Genomic DNA, 20719 nt, shown 5'->3' on the forward strand with positions numbered 1-20719 from the left:
CACCTCAGCCTTTCCATGCTTTCCTACCTATCAGTCTCTCTCCTCACCTTGTCCCCCTGAACAATTCAGAGACCATGGGAGCTGAGATTAGCTCAGCACTCAATGGTCATTCCTCTGTGAGTAGATGGGTGCTGTGGTATTTTTCTTAAGAGCAGGCCAATCAATTTTTCTGTTCCCATTATTATTCTAACAAAAAGAATTCTCTTAGTTTTAAAACGTAGCTATTAAAATAACATTTTGGGGATACATTTACTAGTTAGTCATCATGCTATATGGGCAACTGGTGAAACAGAAAGCAAACTAGATCAGGCAATGGAGTCAACAGAGCTTTTAAACAAGTGGAAAGAAACAGTTCACTAGCCTTAACCAGCAACTGGCAAACAGTATGCACTTAAACATTTTCTGAATGAATTCCAAAAATTTTGGATAGTGACATTTAGTACTTATACTGTTCATTAGTAGCTATGCCAATGAATAATCTATTTGTGATTCTTATACAGATCACTAAATCAAATACAAATGCATTTTGTGCTGGAGAGGCATAAATGCTACTTCAAGATGGTAACTATAAAAACTCCAGAAGTTGAAACAGAATTCTGCTTTTGAGTCCATTTTTGTTTTATCTACAATAAAAAAACCTATCTGGAGAGTCAGGGAGTAGTGCAGCGGGTTAAGCGCACGTGGCACAAAGCACAAGGACCAGCGTAAGGATCCCAGTTCAAGCATCCTGGCTCCCCACCTGCAGAAGAGTCGCTTTACAAGTGGTGAGGCAGGTCTATCTTTCTCTCCCCCTCTCTGTCTTGCCCTCCTCACTCCATTTCTCTCTGTCCTATCCAACAATGATGACATCAATAACAACAACAACAACTATAACAATACAAAAACAAGGGCAACAAAATAAATATTAAAAAAATAATATAAAATTTTATTATAAAATAATAAAATAAATATTAAAAAAACCTATCTCTACTCTAGTTTTATATATTTATAATATTTATTTGTTTATATCAGAACACTGCTCAGCTCTGGCTTATGGTAGTACTAGGGATTGAAACTGTATTCTGGTAGTCTCAGGCATAAAGGCTTTTTTGTTGTTGTTGTTATTTCCTCACTTATCTGTGCTTTTATAAAGCTTGTCCCTTTCTTAGACAATTTATACAGAGGATAGGGGAATTGGAACATTCAGTATTTGGTGAGGGAGAATATTAAGAAAGAACAAAATTTACCCTTAAATGACACAGCCATTATATGATCTCACTTATAGGTAGTATTCAAGCAGCCAAAGAAAGAATAACAAAGAGTGAAGCTTGGGTCGGATGGGATGTAGTATTACAAAGGAGAAAAATTCTGAACTGTGAAGAAGAGGGTGTTCAGTGCACAATGGTGAAGAGAGAATTAGGTTGGTGGTGGGAGTGGTGTACACAAGCCTATCACATGAAAGTAAAAGACTGTATCTGCATACCAGCAACTCTCCTGTCAGTCACTATTTCTCAAATAAATGATTTTAAAACACAAAGTCTGTTGAATAGGAAAAAAAAGTTTAACCTCATTTTTGTGAAATCTTTCTTTGTAAGTTTTTTTTATTTTTAAATAGTTTATTGTTATATTTCTTTTAACATTTTCCCCCTTATTGGAGGATTAATGTTTTACAGTCACCAGTAAATGCAATAGTTTGTGCATGCATAACATTTCTCAGTTTTCCACATAACAATACAACCCCCACTAGGTCCTCTGTCATACTTTTCCAGGACCTGTACTCTGCACCAGGAAATCTATTGTAAAATCTTTCATGTGATTCTGAAATTTCTTTTTTAAGTTAAAAAAAATTTTTTTTTAAGATTTATTTATTTTCCATGAATCAGAGACAAAAGGAGAACACTGTACAGCTTTCTTACTATATGGTAACCTGGATTAAAACTAGGACCTCTCACAGTACTCCTGTGCTATCTCCGTGGCTCTGGAAGTGCTTATGTCAATTCATAAAGGCAAGTATTACCCATGAACGAAGAGGTTTCATTGTTATTTCTTAAAATTCAGAGCATTCCTTTAACATAAGAGTGATTACACAATCATACTGAAGAATTAACATAAATAAGCATGTTTATTTCCACCTGTGTACTATACTGTTTCTACTTTTGCCTTCCAACTTTTAATGTTATTAATTATCTGAAATTAGTGAGAATTTTCTTTCTGTTTAATAATAAAGTCTGGTATCTGTAACTTGTTTTAGTAAAGACAAACTGAATGATGAAATAAAAAGTAACAGGGATAAAGAATAGGGGAGCTATCAAGGGAGAGGACTGTATATGGATATCTGGAGGTGGGCCTTGTGTGGATACCCTTTTCATCCTATAGTCTTGTCAATATTTCCATTTTATAAATTAGAAACAAAATAATAATAAAGTAAAAATAAGAAGTCACATTAAAGATGTAACTATGAGAGAGTAATTATTCACAAGTAGATAAAATAAATGCACTGTGGATTTTTCTAACTAGCAGCCTGCAGTTCTGTTTTTCCCGTACCACCATTTAGTATTTCTTTTCCTTTGATTTGTGGAGAGATGGTAACATGTCTTTACTGTACCTTAACATTCAATGAGGATGAGCTTTAAAGTCCAATACTGTGCAAGACAGAATTGTCCAGTCTGCACAAACTCCATTAATGCTCAGAGCCTCATACCAGCTTCCAGAGGCTAATCCACATAGCACCCAAGGGGAAAAATGATGAAAAAAAGAATGGAGGAAACTAAATTTCTCTGACCCCCACAGATGAGCTTCTATACAGTTCTAAAAACTGATCAAAACCAATGCATCTCCTTCCTGACCCTGAATAACCCCTGGTGTCATCCCATTTGAAGAGAAGCTTGAAAATTGTTCTGTGCCAGTTATTGCTGCATCTCTAGATAAGCCCACAACTCGTTTTTATTATGATTCCACAACTGGGACCTGGAAGGTCAGACATGACAATGTAGTTTGATAAGTCTCCTACTTTCTACATCTAATTTAGCACCTACTGTAAAAAATCATTTCTATCAGCAATGCAACCCTCACAGATATCTCTCCCTGTCCCATCACACCAATAATAAGAATCTAAAATTCATTTCAGGGGTGGCTGGGCTTTTTGACCTATCTTCTCTTCAAGTACTACGTCAAAATAGACTGATTTTTTGTTCCATGTATTAAACATACACAACCCCTCCCCCCTTTGGCCTTTATGACAAAGGAGTCTTTACTTGGTAACCAGAAGACAATTTAATATACAGCTCAATCTTCTCTCCACTTTCTCATACCATTACTTCAGAAATCAGCTGATTCTTTTCTAGGTTGCAGTACAAGGTTACTATCTAGATAGTCAGCAGGTGGACATCTCTGAGGTTAGCTCTAAGCCAAGCAATATTTTCAGACACCAGCAGCAATCTATTTCACACACACTGAAAGTATGTATGTTTGTGTGTGTGGGGGGGGGGGAGGTAGTGATGTGAGAGGCCCTAAGAAAAATTTTTTTAAAGGGGGCAGAAGAAACATATTTATTTCTTTTTAAATTTTTATTTATAAAAACAAAACACTGACAAAAGCCATAGGATAAGAGGGGTACAACTCCACACAATTCCTACCACCAGAACTCTGTATCCCATCCCCTCCCCCATAGCTTTCCTAATCTTTATCCCTCTGGGAGCATGGACCCAGGGTCATTATGGGGTGCAGAAGGTGGAAGGTCTGGCTTCTGTATTTGCTTCCTCACTGAATATGGGCTTTGGCAGGTCAATCCATACTCCCAGCCTGTCTCTCTCTTTCCCTAGTGGGATGGGGCTCTGGGGAAGTGGAGCTCCAGGATACAATGGTGGGGTCATCTGCCCACTTTCAGGGATCATTTCTATAGTCTTTTTTTTTTTTTTTTTTAAACCAAGACACTGCTCAGCTCTGGCTGCTGGTGATGCTAATGGTTGAACTCGGGATCTTTCTTATTCAAATCATGGTTAGGCTATCTCCTTAACCTAAGAGTAACTTCAAGAAGCTGAGGTTTCTATGGACGCCCAAGCCCAGCAGAGAAGCAATTACAGAGGCCAGAATTCCTACCTTCTGTACACCAAAACCCATTTTGATCCACACTCCCAGTGGGGGAGAAGTGACAGGAGGAAGAGGATAAGAGAGTCCAGCTCAAACAGGGTTTATTTTATCACTCAATGTGCTCTTAACCTGAAGCATATTCTCAGCGTGTAATGTAGACCTCTCCACTCAGCCTTAGGATTTAGCCATTAGATCCCATCAAATTCTTTTTTTGTTGTTGTTGTTTTTTAAATCTTTTTTTTCTTTTATTTATAAAAAGGAAACATTGACAAAACCATAGGATAAGAGGGGTACAACTTGGGGAGTTGGGCGGTGGTGCAGTGGGTTAAGCGCACGTGGCGCAAAGCGCAGGGACCAGCGTAAGGATCCCGGTTGGAGCCCCCGGCTCCCCACCTGCAGGGGAGTCGCTTCACGGGTGGTGAAGCAGGTCTGCAGGTGTCTATCTTTCTTTCCCCTCTCTCTCTGTCTTCCCCTCCTCTCTCCATTTCTCTCTGTCCTATCCAACAACAAAGCAACGTCAACAATGGCAATAATAACCGCAACGAGGCTGCAACAACTAGGGCAACAAAAAGGGGGAAAAATGGCCTCCGGGAGCGGTGGATTCATGGTGCAGGCACCGAGCCCAGCAATAACCCTGGAGGAAAAAAAAAAAAGGGGTACAACTCCACACAATTCCCACCACTAGATCTCCATATCCCATCCCCTCCCCTAATAGCTTTCCTATTCTTTAACCCTCTGGGAGTATGGACCCAAAGTCACTGTGGGACACAGAAGGTGGAAAGTCTGGCTTCTGTAATTGCTTCCCTACTGAACATGGGCGTTAACAGGTCGATCCATACTCCCAGCCTGTCTCTCTCTTTCCCTGGTAGGGTAGGGCTCTGGGGAAGCAGAGCTCTAGGACACATTGGTGGGGTTGTCTGTCCAGGGAAGCCTGGTTGGCATCATGATAGCATTTGGAACCTGGTGGCTGAAAAGAGAGTTAACATACAAAGTCAAACAAATCCCATCAAATTCTTATGTCTTCCTTATCTTTCCTTTCCTCCCCTCTTCAGAAAAATGACTAATATCTACTTATTATGTATATTATATGTTTCCAGCTTTTTCATTGGGAGAAGATCCCAAGATGTTACATACACACATACACACACACACACACACACACACGCACCACTTATAGTGATGGCACAGTAAATAAAGCCTCGAATTTTACAACATGAGATCCTCCATGGAATTTGATCCCAGGCATCACATGTGTCAGAGTATTTATTTTAAGTATATAAAGTCTATACACTTAAAGGGAAATTGGTGATAGAAAATGTGGAATGTGGTTAGTGCACACATTACAGTGCACAAGGACCCCCAATTTCAAGTCAGCATTCCCCACTTTCAGGGGAAGGTAATGAGTGGTGAAGCAGTGCTGCAGGGGTCTCTCTACCACCCACCCCTTCAGTTACTTCCTATACTATAAAATAAAATTTCAAAAAAAAAAAAAAGAAAAGAAAAGAAATAGAAGACTTTCTGTTTTCGGAGCATTGGTCAACTCTGGCTTATAGGGGTGCAAGGGATTGAACCTGAGACTTCAGAGTCTCAGGTACAAGAATTCTTTTTGCATAACCATGATGGTTCACTTGGTAGAGAACACCTATAAACATGTGAAAGGGCCCAGGTTCCAACCCCTGATGCCCACTTAGAGGGAGGAAGCTTCATGAATGGTGAAATACTGCATATGTCTGTCTTTCTATATCACCCCCTTTCACCTCAGTTTTCTCTCTCTCTATCCAATAAATGAATGAATAAATAAAACATTAAAAGACAAAATGAGTCAATATATGCTAAATGCTAAGAGTGTCTGGAACATAGTGAACATTATCCAAGATATGAGTGACCACCATCAACTAATTTACAAGTTTGTTATGGGATTGTCCTTTATGGATACATTGTTCTTTAAAGGCTCTCTTCCTGTGCCAGGAGGTGACACACCCAGTAAAGCACACACATCACCATATATTAGGACCCAGGCTCAAATCTCTGGCTCCCTACCTGCAAGAGGCATCATAAACAGTAAAGCTGTCTTTCTCTCTCTCTCTATTGTTTTATTTTTTTATATTCTGTTTATTTTCTATTGGATAGAGACAGAGAAATTAAAAGGGCAGAAGAAGATAGAGAGGGACAGATAGATAGATAGAGACAGAGAGATAACTGCAGCCCTGCCTCATCACTCATGAAGCTCTTCCCCTGCAGGTAGGGACCAGGGGCTTGAACCTGGATCCTTGTGCACCATAATATGTGTGCTTAACCAGGTGTGCTACTGCCTGGCCCCTCTGCAAGTGTCTATCTCTCCCCTTCTCTATCTCCCCTTTCCAATTTTTCTATCTCTAGACAATAAATTAAAAAAAAAAATCTCTCCTTCATTCCTTTTGGTTTACTCTCATACTTGTCAGCAAAGTTTAAACCTCTCTAACTTTGTGGCAACACTAACACCACTATTTTTTTTTTTTCTTATTAACTGAGTTCCTGCCTCCAGCTGTTATTCACTTCAATACATCCTCATATTGTTCTTAATTCATCTTCCTACAGTACTACTGAAATTGTGTCACTCCTCAATTTAAAAAACATTTAAACACTACAGGATGTTGCCTACACAGTGCAGATGACATACCCCTGGTAGTTCAGCTTGTGATCATGATCTGGGAACAATCCTAAGGGCTAATAAATCTGTATGAAATTACAGAGTCAGTGTTCCACTAACTTTCACAAAGCACCTTCTCAAAGGGCTTTCTTATTATTCACTTCATTTTAGAAGACCTTATCATTTTCTAAAAAAAAAAGTTGTCATTCCTAGTATCTTTCTGACAGTACCCTTCCTCAAAGACATTCAAAAGTCTGCAAGCCTTAACAGCTCTTTGAATCCCTCTTATAGCAGTCAGGACACACTACTCTATATTAGTACCAACTACACTTCCTTACTTTTTTTTTTGTCTCCAGGGTACTTAGTGCCAGCATTATGAAGCTGGTGCCCTTGTCGGCCATTTTTGTACCCCCCCACCCCCATTTTATTTGCTAGGACAGAGAGAAACTGAGAGGGGAAAGACAGAGGAGGAAAAAGAAAGACAGTCTGCCTCTCTCTTTCCCTAGTAGGGTGGTTGCCCTGCTTTATATCTTAACTCTTTTTCAGCCACCAGGTTCCAGATGCTACCATGATGCCAACCAGACTTCCTAGGGCAGACAACCCCACCAATATGCCCTGGAGCCCTACCTCCCCAGAGCCCTGCCCCACTAGGGAAAGAGAGAAGCAGGCTGAGAGTTTGGATTGACCTGCCAACACCTATGCTCAGTGGTGAAGCAATTACAGAAAGCCAGAACTTCCTCCTTCTGTACTCCATAATGACCCTGGGTCCATGCTCCCAGAGGGATAAAGAATAGGAAAGCCTGTGAAACCTCTAAGTTCCTACTGGTCTGAGCTTATAGCTCATGGTCACATCTGAGGAACATTGCAGGATGCATTCATTTCAGAACCAGTTTTTTTTTTTTTCCAAGTGGCAGGGTAGGATAATCCCAGGCTCCCTTCAGAGACTGGGGTTATCCCTACTGTCACTGCTTTATGGTAGAGCCAAGGTCCTGAAAGGGCCCACAAGATGCTGTTCCTTATGGAAGTGATCAGTGGTAGTGGAGAGAGGGACCCTTTAGAAATCAAGGTCCATCATCTGTGTATGGAAATCCAAGGATTCCCTAACTAGGACCCCAGACATCAGATGGTGTGATATTGACCAAACAGGCCATTTTTAAGAGGGCCAGTCTCTTGTCCTTATCCTCCTTTGTAGTCCTTTCTCTATCTGATTATCTTAAGATTTTTTTTTCTCTCAATTGTTTAGGCTTTGAGTATCATTTGTTAAGCCCTACCAGACTTAGGTTTTGGAGATCTGTCTTCTTTGGGACTTTCTGCTAGGCTGTTCTGCTAATTTGGTCTAAATCAAATCAATTACAGAAATTGTAGGTTTCTTATATCTTTTTAAAAATATTTACTTCCTTCTTGTATTGTTGTAGTTATTATTGTTGTTTTTGATGTTGTCATTGTTAGATAGGACAAAGAGAAATGGAAAGAGGAAGGGAAGACAGAGAGGAGGAGAGAATGATAGACACTTGCAGACCTGCTTCACCACTTGTGAAGCAACTTCCCTGCAGGGGGGGAGCCAGGGGCTCAAACCAGGATCCTTATGCAGGTCTGTTGGGAACATGTGTAAGCCTGATAGAGCTTAGGGAGAACTACCCCTGTCCCTGGATGGAGGTCTGAGAAGATAACCTCTTGGTAAGTCTCTCTCAACCGAGGTGAGGATAAGGGGGGAATCTCAGACTTGGTTCTTTCCTTCTTGACTCTCAGGCCCACAGAAGCCCCAGTACTTCCCTCCATTAACCGCAGGCCACATGGCCACAGATTCACTCATTCAAAGTCACCTTCTGATCACAGAAGAACACATCTTATCACACACTTCATCACACACCTCAGACCCCAGACAAGAGAAATTCCAAACTATATGGCCTTTTGATATTCATCTTCTCTCTGTCTCACCGTATGAGTTTAACCCCTATGCTTCTCTCAAATACCTTTGGATAATCAAGTTGCTTGTGTCATGGAAAATAACTGTCTTGTATCTCATCAATTCCTGTCATACCAGCCCCCTAACTTAGGGGCATGCTGACTGTTAAGAAACCTGTAATTTCTGTTGTATTTCAACAATAATTAACTCCATTGCTTCTCTATTTAACTCATGTCCACTTTGCTAATAAACGGACTCTAGGATTCTGGGATTCTAGGACTCAGATTCTAGGCACGCTAAGAGTCCCCTGGTGTCTTTTACTTCGTGTCACCCCTGTCGTGAGTGAGAAAGAACCAGCCCGTTACCTTTCCCCTGGAGACCACCCCACCGGAGAGGGAGAGATATATCCCGAAAGGTCCTTGCACTTTGTGCCACGTGTGCTTAACCGGCTGCACTACCGCCCAACTCCCCCAACTGCAGAATTTATGATGCCTTCTTTAGGCACTTCAACCATTATTAAGCACTTTGACTTTGAGCTATATGATTGCCCCTTGTTTATGGATACGTGTACACCTGGCTCTGGCACTAAATATAAATATGCATTTACATATGAGCCCCAGAGCAAGTGGATGGAGGTAAACAGTTAATGTTAGCCACAAAGCTCTTTTTTATAAGAATGGGAGCTACTCCCTTCTCTAATCCAACTTTCTAGCCCACTCTGACACCTTTCTCTCAGACAATATTCTCATCCAACCTCATGCTAGCTACCAAACTCAAGCACAACTATTGTTGTATGCCCCCAGAAACATGCCTAAAATGGTTCTCTTAGCTTTCCTCTGTCCTAAAATCCCTAAGCTCATCTGCTCTGATCCTACTTTCTGTTTCCTGTTCATTAACCATCTTGTCTCAACTTAGGTCATGCCACTTTCCAGTCACTAGGCTGCAGATGCTGCTATGACTCCACCCTGACTTCTCTGGGCAGATGACCTCACCAATATGTCCTGAAACCTCACTTCTCCAGAGCTCTGATCCACTAGGGAAAGAAAGAAACAGGCTGGGGGTATGGATCGACCTGTCAACACCCATGCTCAGTGGAGAAGCAGCTACAGAAGCCAGAACTCCTACCTTCTGCTCCCCATAAACAACTTTGATCCATGGTCCCAGCGGGGGAGAAGTGATAGGATGAAGATAAGAGGACTCCGCACTCCAGCTCCATCAGCACCCAGAGAGAGAGAAGGAAAAGGAGAGGGACATATGGAGGTAGTTATGATGTTATGAGTGGCTTAGAGGGATAGAGTTGAGTGAATCAGAAAGAGAAGGGGCAACTATGTATAAATGTGAAAAGATAGTTGTAGAGAAGATGATTGGCCCATGTCTAAAACTTTAGGGGAACAGTGGTGGATTGCAGTAGGAAAGTGAAGATTCAGAACTCTTGTATTGGAAATGGTGTGGATTCAAACCCCTGTCGACATGTAATTCTATAATATAAAAATACAAAAAATAATAAATAAAAAAAATACCAAAAACAAAAAAAAAGGAAAGCTATCAGAGCTGGGTAGTGGCACACTTAGTGAAGTGCACATATTACCATATGCAAGTATCCAGGTTTAAGCCCAGTCCTGACTTACAGGGGGAAAGTTTCACAAGTGGTGAAGAAGTGCTACAGATGTCTCTTTGTTTCCCTTTCTAGTCCCTCCCACTCTCAATTTCTCTCTCTGTCTTATCCAAATAAACCAATAAATAAATTTTTTTAAAAAAGGAATTAAATATTTGTCACCCATGCGCAAAATCAACTCCTCTCGATCACGTTTTTGATTAGGTTATAATATGGATTAGATAAAAAAAGTATTGGATCAAAAAAAAAGGGGGGGAGATAAAGATTCTTCATCATTTTGAAAAGTTACTCCAAAAAGTCTATTTAGTTCTAAAGTTTTTTAGTATGGAGTAATAAGAAGTAAGTTCAAATTGATATTACAATTTTCAATAAATCAACTTCATATAAAAGGCATAAAAGAATTATGTAGATCTTTGTGCAATTTTTCTGAAACTTATATAAAAAAAGATATGTAATCACCACTCAAAAAGTTAGATTGAGATCTAATAAAGATGACTTTTCAAAGGATAGAATTTATATTCTCTTTATTTCATACAGATTCACTTAGCCTTTTCCATTCCTGACATCTATCACTATTCAGTATGAGAGAAAAACTTATAGGAATATTTTCCTGTGATTTTGGACATAATAAATTCATAAAATAGGATAAAAACAAATGCCAAAAAGAAAGAAAAATATTAAACAATCACAGGCAACAAGCTCAGTGTATTTTTTCCTATGACAGTTTTATAAATGATTTTCCTGTAAGATTTCTATTTTTCTATAAACCACAAATTATTTTTCTATGAACCTATCATTGAACTCAAGGTTCCAAGTCATATGACTCCTCATTATAGTAAATCTGGGTTCTTTTTTATTAAATCTGAAAAACTAGATTCTCAAAACCAAATAATGGTTCTAAACTAGAGTAACTCCAGATTTTTTCTTGCAAAAATTAGTAATTAACAGAAAAATCATATTAAGGGGCGGAAAGGTGGTACAGAAAATTGTTTTTCTTTATTTATCATCCTGAACAAAAGCCCACTGCCCAAAACTATGGCTACATTGTGGGGTTAGAGTTTATAATGTTTAGTGAAGATACTGTCTTGTTGCTCTGACTAGACAAATCTGACTTCTAGGATAAGAAAATTCAGTTCATCAATGTCATATTAGGACATAATAAAAAATAAAAACAATCAAGCAGTACTCTGTAGCAGCTTTGCAAGAGATCAGAGTTAAAGGGCTGAAAATCAAGGGGGGAAGTGAGGGGACACAGAATGCTGAGGTTTTCTTTAAAATTTTTTAGTCTTAAAGGAATGTGAAGCATGCTCTTTAAAAATATATTGCTGTAGTAGTAAAAACTAATGGACGTCTCACTGGTGACTCAACTTTGCTGTGATTTTTTTTTTCTAGATCCCTTGTATATATTCTGTATAAGCCTACATCCATGCATAATGTTTATATTTCAAGGTTATCTTTATTCTTTGAAGTAATGTTTCTTGTATGAGATCTTGACAACACATTCTGTTTATTCCAAATAAATCACATTTGCTATATTTTCTAACATTTCTGGTTCAAAATAGTAGACAACCAAAAGGGTTTGATACTACTGACCAAGGTATTTTCCACACTGGCAGACTTCCCTCTGTTATGAGGGAAGAGGCAGAGGCCAGTGTTTGTTCCCCTAACATTAAAAAGTTCGTCACACATTATCTCAGCAAAGAACTGAGGAGAGAGCATGATTACTCAGGTACTTCAAACTTTATTCGGGGAAAATTGAGAACATTCACGTTAGGGCATGAAAGAGAGAGGCAGAGAGAGAGAAAAAAAAAAGATCAAGTTATCACTTACATGATGGTCTGGACAGAGAGCAGACATAGTGCCTGCACAAGCTAGGGGTCTTGCTTTAAAACCCAAGCCCCACCTCCACCTTTCCAAGCCACACCTGCAACCACTCCTATTTCCTGGGAGGTACTATTGTACCCTCGAGGTACTTCTTGTCCCTCAACACCTCTATACACAGGCTTAATTTGTATTATTTTCCTATTCTTCACTGTTCTCAAAAGTATAGCCTCTTTTCCTTTAGTTTTAGAGTATGTGATTGGATTTTAAAACTGAAGATTCAATTAGAGCCTTAGTTTCTTCAGATGTCCCCTAAACCAGAAACTAAGCAGATACATATACAGACATTCACATGTGAACATGCAATAAAATCTAATGGTATGGAACACCAACACGATAGATATTCAATAAATAAGGAGGCTATTAGGAAATAAGTCTTTAACTGTCATGTAGAAACATTTTGGGAAGAAATAAAATCACAATCATATATGTGTGTGCATGCATGTGTGTGTTTGCATATGGTGGTAATAGGGGACTTGATAAGAGTGTGGAAGTTTGAGAGGGTTTCCTCTGGAGTAGAGCACACCCAGATCTAGTCTCGGGATCAATTTCATGGCCATAAGGAAACAGCTCCGGTCCAGCATCCATAGGAGCAAAAGGCTGAAACAAATTATAGTGATTTAAGTTTTAGACTTTTTCAAAGATCTTTATAAAATGTGATCTGTGAGCCTAGGATCAGTCAAAAATAGAACTAACAGAGTTTCTGTGGAAGAAATTAATAGACTCCAAAGAATACAGTTTGTTTACATACAGACAAGTTTAAAATTTAGAATGAGTAAGTATGAAAGAAGAACGTTTATCCAAGATTTCAAGAAGAGGTCACACAGTTTCCTGTTTTTTTTTTTTTTTTTTAAACTTCATCTATTAGTCTCCAAATATGTCTACACAATTTCCTAACTAGGTTTATTGACACTCTTTATTCCCTCTCCACTGTATCTAACGTGAATTTTCAAAAACAAACCACATGATCAATGCTCCCAACTACTTGTAGGAGCTATTTAACATGATTATGAAAGCCAACTTAAAGTTTTGTCTACAATCCCTAAATCCCTCATAGATAATAATCTGTATTTATACTTGTAGATTATCCTCCATTGTGCCCCAAATGGCTGTGACATACCTTACTTCCCTAGATCATGCTCATTAAATATGTTTTCTTTATTCCTAGGTTTCTTCACATGATGTTCCCTTGAGGGAATGTGAGGCAGGGTAACAAACAAGGCAGGCTGGAAGCTAGAAGCAACCAGGTATTCTGAAAGCTCCCTGGTACCTGGTTTCGAGAGACCCACTATATGTCATTGAATAATCTTCTGTACATGATTAAACAGCATTTCTTCCTTAATATCTATCCTAAATAGCTGGTCCACTTGCCTTAGTTTGAATATCTCCAGCACACATTCACTCCCTCATAGGAAAATCTACTTTGGACAGTTTCAGCAAAGCTGACTGACTGTATTTAGCCCAAAGATGTCCCTATGATCATCTCCAAAACATAGACTCAGACTCCTCAGGACTGAGGCAGAGGTGGCTTTGTCTACCATTGCTCATTATCCTCAGCATATATAATCCTAAGTAAATTGTAATCCTTCTAGGCTAAGATACATTAGTGATGCTCTTAGTTCCAAGATATATACTAAGCAAGAAGGAGAACCAAGAAGACTCAATACACATCATGCATCTTCTTTTTTGATGGAAGAATCTTAAAGTTTCATTATTCTATTTTAATCCCTTAATATTTAAGGTCTGGATTTCATAAAGATGAAACAGTTCCCGGACACAGTTTTTATTTAAAGCATAATTACGGAAATGTAGACAACTGTTATGGATTGAATTGCATTTCTCTTCTCCCACCCTACTTCCTCTCAACCCCCCTTTTCTTTTCTTCTAACTCCAGCATATTTGACTGTGACCTTATTTAGAAATATTAGTAGAGTAGGTCACCAATACAATTATAATTATGACTGGAGTTGCTATAAAATAGCCACATGAAGATAGAAACACATGGAGACCATATGGCAGTGAAAGCAGAGATTGGAATTATGAAACTAAAACGGAAGGAACATCAAAGATTATCAGCTAACCTTCCAAAGCTAAGAAGATTCAAGGAAAACACAAAAGGACCACAGGTCTGTCTTTGTTTTGCAGGCGATGTGAGACAATAAATTTGTTTCAAGCTACTCATTTCATACTATTTTGTTACAAAAACAAATATGGAAGTTCGTAAAGAAACATCTGTGTGAGGGGAACAACCATAGAGTATCTCAAAACTACAGACTCTAAAAATGAAAATGGAATTGAGTCATGGTAATAATCAACTGAAAAGTTTCAAAGTCTGACTCCAAGGTTAGTATTTTAGACTGGTATGCAGTAGAAAAATTTTCCAGGTACTAAATACTCAAAAAGGATGATGCTGTTTAAAAAGAATGAGAAAAAAGCCCCAGACCAGGAAGAGAATATTTGCTGGCAGAGGAGATAGCCCAATGATTAAAAAGAATTTCATGAATAAGTCTCTGAAGTTCCAGATTCAATTTTCTTACTGCCCACCATAAGGCAGAGCTTAGCAGTGCTCTGTCAATAAAATAAAATAAAATAAAATAAAATAAAATAAAATAAAATAAAATAAAATAAAATAAAATAAAATAAAATAAGTTGAGAGGGCACTGGGGATCTAATCCATAATGATGAAGTGGAGGAAGACCTGCATTGGTGGTGGCAATGATTTGCATGCAGGTATCTACCATGGAAAGATAAAGAAACTGCATCAATGTGACAACTGACTTGTAAATCATACTCCCCCCCAAAGAAAAATATTAAAGAAGACAATATTTGCAAAAAAAAAAAAAAATCTGATAAAGGGCTTTAGCCAAAGTATTCAAACAAACAAACAAAAAAAACCCAACTCATTATAACACAAGAGCATGATTTAAAAAATGAACAAACAATATATGAAAAAGTGCTGAACATGTCATCAATAGGGAATTGCAGATTAGAACACTGATAAAATGAAATGCTGGCAAGAATATAGAGCAAGAGGAACTCTAATTACTGCTAGTAGGAATGAAAATGATACAATCATTTTGAAATATAGTGGGGCAGTTTCTTACAAATTCATCACACTTGTGTCCATTCAAAAACCTGCATAGACATTCATAGTAGCTTTATTTATAATTTAAAAAACTTCAAAGCAACCAAAATGTCTTTAAGAAGATGAATGGGGGAGTCGGGTGGTAGTGCAGTGGGTTAAGCGCAAGGACCGGCCTAAGGATGATGGTTCGAGCCCTCTGCTCCCCATCTGCAGGAAAGTCGCTTCACAGGCAGTGAAGCAGGTCTGCAGTTGTCTATCTTTCTCTCCCCCTCTATGTCTTCTCCTCCTCTCTCCATTTCTCTCTGTCCTATCTAACAATGACAACAATAACTATAACAATAAAAAAAAAAGAAGGGCGACAAAAGGGAAAATAAATAAATAAATGTAAAAAAATAAGATGGATGCATGGATGAACTGTGATCTAACCAGCTGATGAAATACTTTCTAGTACAAATATGAAGAGTTACCCAAGATCAGGAGGAACTTTAGATGTATATGACTATTGTGAAACAAACTAACCTGAAAAGGCTATACTCATACATATTGCATGAGCCCAGTTACGTGATCCTATAGAAGAAGGCAGAATTAGAGATAAAGATCAGTGGTTGCCAAGTACTAACTAGATAATTGGTGCTTTTGTGTTTTCAACAACAGACATTATTTAATAAAAATGATCAGGTACATGAAAGAAGACAAAACATAACAAACAGCAACCACAACAATAGAAACAAACCTAAGATTAGATCCAGCTCTCTAGAGAATTCAGAACGGTGTTTAAGACAACTGAGAAATATAATGAATTTCCCCCCCAGAAACCTGTGAAATCTATGAAAAAATAATAAAAATTAAAAAAATATAAATGGAACGGAATAACAATGTAGTTCAAGAAAAAAAATAATAAAATAAGTGAACTAAAATTCAAAATTCCACAGATGCATTTGATGGTAGACTGAAGCAGCACTTCCCAAATTTTAACATAAACATAGGGCTGGGGCCATAGTATAGTGGTTATGTAAACAAACTTTTCATGTCTGAGGCACCAAAGGTCCCAGGCTCAGATCACCAGTACTATCATGAGCCAGAGTTTAGCAAGGCTCTGCTAAAATAACAAACAGGAACAGGAACAAATCACCCGAAGATAGGAACTATGACTGAAGGTCAGAGTGAGACCCTAGAGTCTGCATTTCCAACATAGCTAACTCCCTACATAACCCAACACAGAAGGTCTGCCACTGGCCCAGCAATGACTGTAAGGAACAACAAACCAGAAAACAGGTTAGAAGAGAATATTGAGAAAGGAACACCTGTAAAGAAAGAAAACCAAAAATGAAAAAGAAAAAAAAAAAAGAAAACCAAAAATGAAAAGTACAAGAAGGACACTGAAAAAGAGAGAAGAGTAGAAGAAATATCTAAAGAAAGAGTAGATGACACTTTCCAAAGTACTAAGAAATGAAAGAGATCAAGGTAAAGTAACCCCAAGAAGTCCAAACAAAATAATTAGGAAGTGTTCAGTTGAGGACTAAGACAGAGAAAGGATCTTAGTGTGTCTTTTGTAGAACTCAGGAAAGGTTCAGAAAGTTCTCGAGGAAAAATTGTGATACTTTTCATTAAAATTATATTATGGGGGTGGTGGCACAGCATAATGATCATGCAGACTTGCATGCCTAAAGTTATAGATTCAATCCCCCATACCACTATACATCAGAGATCTGGGAATGAATGAATGAATGAGCGAATGAGTGAATCAATGAATGAACTGAGGGCAGAACCAAGAAACCAATGATTCAATCCCAGGGATTATACAGAGTATATATCCTGATAGGGCAATAATTCTAATTTCTGTGACCATTTTTGAATTTTACTTTCATATTAGGTAATTCCATCAAGCATTTATGGAAGAAATAATACAAATATTCTTTTTTTAAAAGATTTTATTTATTAATTAATGAGAAATATGGGGAGGGAAGAGAGAGAGAGAGAGAACACACCAGACATCACTCTGGTACATGTGCTGCCAGGATTGAACTCAGGACCTCATGCTTGAGAGTCTAGTGCCTTAGCCACTGCTCCATCTCCCGGACCACCAAATATTCTATATATCCTTAGAAAAACTAGAAAGAAGTAATTCCGAACTCATTTCACTAATAATTTCAACATTATTCTCTGATACCAAAATTAAGATAAAAAAAACTACAGATAGGGTGAGGATAGATAGCATAATGGTTATGTGAAACAACGTTCATGCCTGAGGCACCAAATTCTCAGATTCTATTCCCTGCACCACCATAAGCCAGAGCTGAGCAGTGCTCAAACAAACAACAAACAAACAAACTACTGATAAAAGTTTTCCATAACTAAGATGCAAAGACAGGGAATCAGGGGGGGTAGCACAGTGGGTTAAGCACACACGGTATGAGCAAAGCACAAGGATCCTGGTTCGAGCCCCCAGCTCCCCAACTGCAGGGGGGGTCGCCTCACAAGCAGTGAAGCAGGCCTACAGGTGTCTTTCTCTCCTCTTTTGATTTCTGTCTGTATTATCCAACAACTAACAACATCGATAAGCAGTAAGGGCAATAAAAAAGGGGAAAATAGCCTCCAGGAGCAGTAGATTTGTAGTGCAGGCACGAAGCCCCAGGAATAACCCTGGAGGCTAAAAAACAAACAAACAAACAAACAAAAAAAAAAACCCACAAAGATGCACAGATACAATACTGACAGCTGATTTAATTGTGGCACTAATATTGGGATATTGAAAATATTCAATTTCACGGTAAGATACGATTTTTCAGGCACTGAAAAATTACACTGCAACAACAACAAAAAAAGACAGCTAATTTCAAAGTCAATTAGTAGTATCAAGAACATAATATTAAAAACAAAGAAGTGAAGCATCCAAGCTGATAAAATCTATCAATAATACTATGTTTAAAAAGAGGTCAAACTAGGATTAGGCAATAGCTCACCAAGTAAAGTGCTTACCTTACCATTCATGTGAACCCATGTTTAAGTCTCTGGCACTGCACTGGAATGCCAGGTATGATAAAAAGAATAAGTTCCATTTTGAAAAGAAGAAAAAGGTAGCAATTTGGGTACCTAATATTTAACTAATCCAATGGTATTGTCTGCCTTAAACCCCTAACATGGAAAAGTCCCCTTTTTTTTTACTTAAAATTATACCACCAGTAACTTGTGTTAAACCAAGCAGCATAGCCACATATTTCTAGTAGCTGACTGAACAATGTCCATCAACAAGATAAACATCTTACCACTTGTGCGGGAACCTGTTCCATTTTTGCAGCAGGAGTTCCAGGCCTTGGGTAAAACTGGTTAATAAAGAGGCTTGGAAATTTGTACTCTTCAACAAGTTTCACTGTTTCCTGAAAATCTCGATCTGTTTCTCCAGGAAAACCACAGATAATATCTGTAGCAATAGTTATTCCAGGAACTCTAGAAAATAAGAAGACAGAAATGAGAAAGACTAACTACTAGTCATAAAGATTCTATTTCCCAGACATTTAAACTAGTTACTCTTTTTAAAACTAAATTTCATTTCGAGGAAGGAGACATTTATAAATAGTTTCAAAGAGTCCTCAAAAGTTTATGCAAATAGTAATTTCTTGTCATTCTCAAGAGATACATACTCATTTAAAAATGTTTTTAGATGTTTATTCTGTTTTCAATATTTTAAAATAGATACTCTGCAATTTCAAGATTTACCAACTGCTTCAGGCAATATTTGCTCACTTCTATTATGATAAATGAGAATTTAGCCTTTTGAATCATTTGGTCACTTCTCAACATAGTCACTACACAATTTTTCATTTATACTAATAGTGTCTCCATTACAAGAACTGCAGAAATACTGCTGACTATAGAGCCAACTGGTATACTATCATTATGTTTTCTTTTGTCACAACATTTTTCTTTTTCCCAGAAAAAACATTATTAAAGCAATTTTACATTAGTATCCTATTACCTATGCTAATGTTTTCTAGAAGCCTTATCAGATTCAAAAACTATACTATTTTATAAATATACAAAAGTTATTGTTAGTCAATTTCATTTATTTTTCCTCTGGAAATGCCATCCCTTGTTTTCTTTAAATATATATTTCTCTCATATTAAGCCAGTGGTCATCTTTGAATGTTGTTTCTTTGTTCTCCTTTCTTCAATCTCCCTTTTTTTCCCTTGTATTTAGTGTCTTTTTTTTTTTGCCTCCAGGGTGATTGCAGGGGTTCGGTGCCTGCACAACAAATCTAATGTTCCTGTGGCAACTTTTTTTTTTTTTTCCATAGGATGGAGAAAAATTGAGAAGCGGAAGGGAAGATTTAGAGGGAGAAGGGAGGATAGACACCTGCAGACCTGCTTCACCGCTTATGAAGCAACCCCCCCTCAAGCCAGGGCCTGAATAGGGAGGGATAATTACATGGGTCCTTGCACTTCATACTATGTGCATTTAACATGTGTGCCACTGCCCAATCTCCTTCTAGTGTGTTTCTAATTCTTGGTTATTCTATTCTCTTAAATTCTGTTAGAGCAATCTTTTGGAATGCTTCATTTTCAAAAGTACCCACAAAATTTTGTTTTACTTCCTCTCCACTATTCCAAGCTTTGGGTCCATGATTGCTCAACAATTTGTTTGGCTTTGTATGTTAACTCTCTTTTCAGTCACCAGGTTCCAGATGCCATCAGGATGCCGGCCAGGCTTCCCTGGACTGAAGACCCCACCAATGTGCCCTGGAGCTCTGCTTCCCCAGAGACCCACCCTACTAGGGAAAGAGAGAGGCAGACTGGGAGTATGAACCGACCAGTCAACGTCCATGTTCAGTGGGGAAGCAATTACAGAAGCCAGACCTTCTACCTTCTACAACCCACAATGACCCTGGGTCCATGCTCCCAGAGGGATAGAGAATGGGAAAGCTATCAGGGGAGGGGGTAGGATATGGAGATTGGTTGGTGGAAATTGTGTGGAGTTGGACCCCTCCTACCCTATGGATTTGTTAATTTATCCTTTCTTAAATAAAAAATAAATTTTAAAAAAATTGTTGTTTTAGCATGTCTAGAAATGCCTTAATTCATACAACTAATTGATAAAGTGTCTGAGCACAGTATTACAAAAAGAAGAATATTTCTTTTTAAAATTTTTTTATTATCTTTATTTATTTATTGGATAGAGACCATCATAAATTGAGCAGAAGGGAGAGACAGAGAGAGGGAAAGAGATAGAGAGACACCTGCAACCCTGCTTTACCACTTGCGAAGCTTTCCCCCTGCAGGTGGGGACCGGAGGCTTGAACCTGGGTCCTTGCGCATTACAACATGTGTGCTCAACCAGGTGCACCACCACCCAGCCCCCCAAAGAAGAGTATTTCTACCAGACTTTCACACTTCTTCTTTTTCCTATATTATTTTTTTCTATGTTGGCAATATTGCTGATGAGATGTTCAGATTCAAACTAATGCACACTTTAAATAATCAAAAAAAAGAAGAGACATGTTTTTTAAAGAATAAAGTTTAATTTTAATGCTTTAAAAT

The 20719-nt window shown here is 38.2% G+C and overlaps 1 protein-coding gene across 1 annotated transcript in view; it reads right to left on the reverse strand.

The window, feature by feature from the left end:
• CDKAL1 (CDK5 regulatory subunit associated protein 1 like 1) overlaps positions 1-20719 on the reverse strand; it is a 603322-nt gene that overhangs the window by 128299 nt on the left and 454304 nt on the right. The window contains exon 13 of the mRNA XM_060190801.1: positions 18451-18631. Within this exon, the coding sequence (XP_060046784.1) occupies positions 18451-18631 (181 nt within the window). The remainder of the gene's footprint in view (positions 1-18450; positions 18632-20719) is intronic.

Source organism: Erinaceus europaeus, chromosome 4 (genome assembly GCF_950295315.1).
Source record: "Erinaceus europaeus chromosome 4, mEriEur2.1, whole genome shotgun sequence".
Lineage (NCBI taxonomy): Eukaryota > Metazoa > Chordata > Mammalia > Eulipotyphla > Erinaceidae > Erinaceus > Erinaceus europaeus.